Source organism: Osmia lignaria, chromosome 8, assembly GCF_051020975.1.
Source record: "Osmia lignaria lignaria isolate PbOS001 chromosome 8, iyOsmLign1, whole genome shotgun sequence".
Taxonomy (NCBI): domain Eukaryota; kingdom Metazoa; phylum Arthropoda; class Insecta; order Hymenoptera; family Megachilidae; genus Osmia; species Osmia lignaria.
The window spans coordinates 10,841,361-10,848,096 of NC_135039.1; the positions used below are offsets into that span (position 1 = coordinate 10,841,361).

At 38.6% G+C, this 6,736-nt stretch overlaps 1 protein-coding gene and 1 long non-coding RNA gene across 2 annotated transcripts; one reads left to right on the forward strand and one right to left on the reverse strand.

The window, feature by feature from the left end:
• Positions 1-941: 941 nt before the first annotated feature.
• Positions 942-3,267, reverse strand: LOC117608797 (uncharacterized). Its single transcript, XR_004582424.2, has 4 exons — positions 2,944-3,267; positions 2,487-2,793; positions 1,851-2,103; positions 942-1,390 (listed from the first exon to the last, which is right to left on the reverse strand). It is a non-coding gene; the product is annotated as an uncharacterized LOC117608797 (long non-coding RNA).
• Positions 3,268-3,278: 11 nt separating this feature from the next.
• Positions 3,279-6,736, forward strand: Twi (twist). Its single transcript, XM_034334408.2, has 2 exons — positions 3,279-4,469; positions 5,277-6,736. Exons 1-2 carry the CDS (start codon positions 3,509-3,511, stop codon positions 5,411-5,413), a joined length of 1,098 nt encoding a protein of 365 aa, XP_034190299.1. The 5' UTR covers positions 3,279-3,508; the 3' UTR covers positions 5,414-6,736.

Consider the following 6,736-nt stretch of genomic DNA (forward strand, 5'->3'; position numbering starts at 1 on the left):
TGCAGATTCTGTAAATTAAGAATTTTATTAATATTAAATAAAGTAGAAGATAAATACAAGAGTCTACAATTGTTACAATTATTATAATAAAAAGTATTTCTTTAAAACATATTCAATTACCATTATTTCAAAGTGGTACATGGGGGAGCACACATTTGCATCAGTTGTACGAGGCGATTAAACGCGACCCAACACGCGCAATTAAGTCCGCGTTAATATCGTGAAACGGTGCATGAGGCAGGATCGCGTGCACGTGCACAACCCTTCGAATGTCGCGTACCAAGATGTTCAGGAAGGCTGTGAATAGCGATGCTCATTCAATTCTGTCTCTTGCAAATTGTCGCCCAGTTTATACGCTTGCTAAATCTCAGATTACTATTAGATTTTGATAAATGTACATACATGGAGACTTTGAAGACTTTCAAAGCTTCCAAGGTCTTCAAGAATTTTGCAATCTATTACAATTGTCAGTTAGCTTTGTTAATAATGCTAAGTGTTTCATTTTGCAAAATTTTACTGAAGAATCTAAGAAGGTTTAATTAATTAATTAAATAAATAAATCTATAATAAATCTATAGCATTTGTACCCCGCAATGGGAATAAACTATATTATTATTATTATTATTATTATTATTATATTAATAAATCTATAAAAAGTGGATAAATCCTAATTAAATAAATCTATAATTAAATCTGTAATAAATCTATAATAAATCTATAAAAAATAAACAAATCCTAATTATATAAATCTATAAAAATAAATAAATCCTAATTAAATAAATCTATAATTAAATCTGTAATAAACCTATAATAAATCTATAATAAATCTATAATAATCTATAACAAATCCTAATTATATAAATCCATAAAAATAAATAAATCTATACTTAAATCTATAATAAATCAATGTAAAATAAATAAATAAAATAAAAATAATTTCCTAAAAAGAAAAAAATAGTGGAATTGAAGAATCCAGTTTTCATTTCCTCATCAATATTCCTAGAAAGTGGATGGAAGATAATTCTTCATCAACGATGGAAGAAAATCATCTCTGCGACAGTATCGTTTGCCAAGAGGCGTCGAGAAACGGGGTCGGAACGGTACGATACAGTAATTTCAAGTTTTAAGGAAGTGGCTTGACACACGAGGTCGGTAAGACGCCGCGAGTTATTCGACTTTGATCAGCATCGAGTATTATTTTGGTGTTTGGCCGCGTTGTTTATCGGCCTCTTTATTGGCGATCTGATTTTCCTTTGGCCCGATGCCAGGATAGATTTTCTGTTTCTCGTTTCACTTCCCCGAAAACGAACGAGAGATGATGAAGCTCGCTAATGTCTTCACTTTCGATGAACGCGTTTCGACGCCGACGACAAACCTCCGGCTCGACTTGCTGAAAGCAAACAGAAACTATCTTTCAGTTACAATTCTCTAGTAAACTTATCGCTATCACTGCAATCGCTTTCAATTAACATATTACTATTACCAATTCGCAAGATTAAAAAATTTTTTTAAAATCTTGAATTAATTATATTTGAAAATTTTTAAGTTCTTCAAAATGCCTGCCTTATTAAGAAGAGATTCTGTATGAAATTTCGTGGTGGTAGAAAATAATGGTAAATCACGTGGAGAAATTACTATTTAAACGCAGGGACCAATTCGCAAGATTAAAAAATTTTTTAAAAATTTTGAATTAATTATATTTGAAAATTTTTAAGTTCTTCAAAATGCCTGCCTTATTAAGAAGAGATTCTGTATGAAATTTCGTGGTGGTAGAAAATAATGGTAAATCACGTGGAGAGGAAAAGCGTGGAGAAGCTCGTGAAAGCTCGAAACGCGGAATTTATAGACACCTTCAAAAGAGCTTTCGTCCGTCACAACAAACACGTCCCGGCAATCCAGCCCGGTCATCCATCAAGCTGTTCGCCACGCCGAGATTTCGAATCGCTCCACGCTACATGCATTAATTTCCAACCGGAAAATACCATCCTCTCTGCTTCTATTTCAGATTAAAACGTCCCGACGCCGATATTTAATGCATCAATTTGCACCTTTGTTACTCCCTTGCCTCGTGGATGCCCCTCTTGTTTGGATACTTGAAAGCATCTGAAAAGATGGATTTATCAGAAAAGCTCATTCCTTTGGTAACTTCAATTTATGATATTGAACGGTATTTGTACAAACCCCTGTTACAATTTAATTAATTTTTGAATAAAGATCTGATTCTTAATTGGTTCATTTGAAAATCATTGGGTAAGTTTAAATCTTTAGGGAGAGTATCTTTAGTATCTGAAAAGATGGATTTATCAGAAAAGCTCATTCCTTTGGTAACTTCAATTTATGATATTGAACGGTATTTGTACAAACCCCTGTTACAATTTAATTAATTAATTTTTGAATAAAGATCTGATCCTTAATTGGTTCATTTGAAAATCATTGGGTAAGTTTAAATCTTTAGGGAGAGTATCTTTAGTTTCAAGATGAATTACAGTGATCATGGTGTTCGATTAGGCGAAGATTCTCAGGTTTTCGCGCCATTTCATGGTATGCAAACGCGAAGGTTCGCAGATCGTAGCCTGTTCCACGCGATCCCTCGCTTTATTCTCACTGGCTCCTCGCGATATAAATATTCAACATGGGTCGTCCCTCAAGACTTTCATCCTTCTCTATCGTTCCTCCCTGTACCTCCCTCTTCATCTTTCTCTTAAACGTTGCAAGTTCAACCAGAGAATTCTTTCCTCCCAGACGGTCGATCATTCCACATAGCAAAAACTGGTATCTTTTCTCTTCAGGGTCCTATGAAATATAAAAATCATGAAATCAAGGTCAACACCAATAATTGTAATATATTTAATACATAATAAAGTTTCATTTTTGTGGCAGTTAAAATGACTTAATATGAAATAAATAAAAAATTAAATTAATAGCATCCAAGTTCATTTTCACCTATCTTCCTCCTCCACCTCCTCCCCTGTTCCCCCTCCTTTCAGATACATTGTATCTCTCCTCTTCTTGATCAACCAACCCCACCTCCCTTTAATTTCCAACGTTCTTTCGCTTCTTCCCTTTCTTTCCATGGACATACATTCGTGGGTGGGGACTAGACAGACGGGACGGATAAAAGAAACCGTCCAGTGGCTATGGTGGGGCCTGCGTGGGAGGGGTAGAGAGGGGTAAGGTGCAGGTAGGGGAAGAGAAGTATGCGAAGAAGGGTAGGGGTGCAGCTCCATGCTCGGAGGCGGGGTTCCTTCTTGACATGAAGAGGCAGACCGAGGCCCAGTTCCTTCAGACGAGTCTGAATCCTCGAGCAGAGACGTGCCCGGTGGTAAAGCTGCTCGAGAAGTCGGAAAAAAGACCGGTGTCCCAAGTGTCAGTATTCTAAGATAGCAAATTTCTAAAACGAGTCACAGTTTGGTAAACAGTTGATCGACGAGTAATAAAGTGACTGTGGTGATGTTTGTGTCCGAGTATTGAACAGCTGCAGAGGTGTGAGGATATACCATCAGTCATCATGCAAGCGACGCAGCCAGTGAGTCTCCAGGCGCAGAGGATCCAAGGTCTCTACCTTCTGGACAGCCACGATAGTTCCGGCATTCCCCACAGCACCGGTAGCTCGGCCAGCAACTCTCCCGACCATTACGAGAGATTCTCCCCTCCGACACACCTGATGGATCTGAGCAGCCCTCCGGAACACAGGGACCTGCCAGGGTACCAGACTCATCACCACCATCATCATCACCATCAAGTGTTATACCAACAGCCCACCTACCTGATGTACGAGAATCCAGAGGACGAGAAGAGGTACCAAGATCATCCCAATGGGAAAGTCCTGAGGGACCTCCAGACAGACTACGACAGACGGATCCATGACAATTCACCAGGATTTCTGTCGGACCACAGCAGGGACCACGAGCAGAATCTCTACCTGACACCGTCCCCGCAGATGTACTCATCCGGCGGCGAGGAGATCGTGTCCAGGCAGTCGCAGCAGGGCTACCACCACGTGGACTCCGTTGAGTACAAGCCTGACGTCCTGGAGTACAAGCCGGACGTTGATCAGCAGAGGTACAAACAGCTGGAGATGAGTCAGATAAGTGAACCGTCTTCCTCGACCAAGAGCTACACTGTCGAGGGGTCCAGGAACGGTGGCAAGAGGAAGAGGAAGACCAGTAGCATTGAGAACGAGTCTGAGACGGAGAGCAACGCTTCATCCACGAAGAGCAAGGTGAGAAGAAAGAGTGGTGCTACCTTCGAGGAGGTCCAGAACCAAAGGGTGATGGCAAACGTCAGGGAGAGGCAGAGGACACAGAGCTTGAACGAGGCATTCGCAGCCCTAAGGAAGATCATACCCACGTTGCCTAGCGACAAGCTAAGCAAGATACAGACGCTGAAGCTGGCCACGAGGTACATCGACTTCCTGTTCCAGGTGTTGCACTGCAACATGGAGAACACAGACAGCGGAGACGACAGTGGTAAGTTTCAATGTTCATTGCACACTTGCAATATTTATAAATTTCTTCTTCTATTTTTGCTTCATTTAAATCTTGATGTTAAAGTAGCTGTTGTTGATAGATAGATGTCTCCCCGTCGGTAAAACGCCTGTTTACAGAAACTAGCTCGCGTTTGTTTAAAGCATAGTGTAATTAAACAGACCCCCGTGAAGAAATCTTCTGATTCAATGTCTTCACTAGCCCTTGTACCAGAGCCTAGCTACCCTTCAGGTAAACACTTTTCCCACTCGACTCAATTTCTCCTCCTCTGGATAGTATTTACAAACCAGTTGAAAGGTAAACACAGCACCTCCATAGATCAGTGGAAAGACCCTCAGAGAATTATACAGAAAGGATTTGTATCTTGAGGACTTCCTGGAATTAAATAAATCATTTTAAACACTGAGGGGATCTTAAGATTAAAATGTTTTTATAGAAGTTTTGAAACTACTTATCATTTTCAAATATTAATACCTCTATGGGTACACAATTGTCTATAACAGTCTCTCCTTGAGAATATAATTTCTGGTAGTTTTAAAATAAGTTTGTATTGATTGTGCAAACAAAAGATCCTCCTGTATTTTAATCAGCAGTTGACATAGTACAAGACAAACTAGTGCTTGGCATAGTGTACCATAACTTCAGGTGATTAAAGAGATCTGGATACTCTGACACCAATTGGTTCCATCAGTTTTCTTCTTTTACTTAGCTGATATCTTCATTTGCCTACTCTTCTTCTCTTTTGAAAAATGAATCCCTATTAATGACAGTCTATTGTCTGCTTTTCAGGAGAGAGAAATTCAAGAAGTGCAGTATTGGCAGCCAGAGAAATAACTTCATCTTCCTGCAGCTATATGGCCCATGAAAAACTCTCCTATGCCTTCAGTGTATGGAGAATGGAGGACGACTGGAACTCGAACATATGAAGAATACTGTTCTTCTTACCTGAAAACCAGGTAAACGTTACTTAGTAAAAAGAAGGAACGTTGATTTCCTATTTTCGCTGGTTCGAAAATATCGAAACTCCTGTTGCGTACAGTGATTACTTGGTAAAAGACAATTGTTGTAACTTTAGAAATGGAAGTGAAGTCCATGATTTCTCCAAGTGAATGACAATTTCAAATCTATAAGTTTCTGTGAATTGAAGTCGAATCAAAAGCTTGGAAAAATCACTTAAAACTTAATAATTTGAAAGTATAAAAATTATATTACAATTAAACCAAAGATTGTTTTGCCATTGATGAATGTTCAAGCATGTTGCTGCTTGATTTTCTGGACCAAAGAATATTCTCTTGATAAAGAGTACAGAATACTGTCACACTCCCTTCAGTGTTCTTTGATTACTAATTAACACATTCAATTTCTTGTTATTGTCAGAGTTGTTTCTTCATTGTTAGTTGGCATTTCTCTATTGTTTCCTTGTTCTGTACTTTTCTAAGTTATTAATATTAATAAGAAGAAACTATGGAGGATTCTTTTAATTAAGCCTTATCTTTTAACAATATACAAATTTTCATTTAATAAATAGTTTAATTTAATTCATGATCACAAAACTGGAGCAGCTAATTTAAAATAAACTTCAAGTAGTCTGAATAAAATCATTTCTTCCAAAGTATGAAGTGGAAAGGAATGAATTTCCACAAAAACAGTGTGTTCCTTTCAAAATATTTCCCTCCAAATATGTAAAGGAGGTCCTCCATGTACAATGAAACCGTTGAATAGACGATTATGGCTGGAATTCCCAAAATGATTTCCCTTTGCCAATTTCGGTACCCCTCGAGGCGATGGTGGCGAATCCGTTAGGGTAAATTTATGGCTCCTCGAGGCTTTCGTTTACCAGGAAAATCGTCGACCTGGTCGCGTGCTTAGCAAATAACTGCTATACCCTGATGGAAAACCAAACAACCCGTTGAAGATTCTCGAAACATTGTTAAATCTTCAACGATGCTGCTTTCGTTTTCATAAATTCTTAGATCAAGCCTTGTCAGAGGTTCTTCCGAGACAGTTAATGTTCCTCTCCCCGTCATCGGGACAGACAGTAGCGTCGTTGCTACAATTTTACGAGTTCTTTTTTGTGTTTCTTTTACGATGCCGAGCGAGCTAGCGTCTCGACGTTATGGAAACAAGCCTTAACCGGTGCCGACGGTTAAACAAAACAACGGGGAGATGAGCATTAATGAGCATTTCGGCGCCCATAGGTCGGTTAGAATATTGTTTTTCTTCTTCTTTTTTTTTTTTTTTTTTTTTTT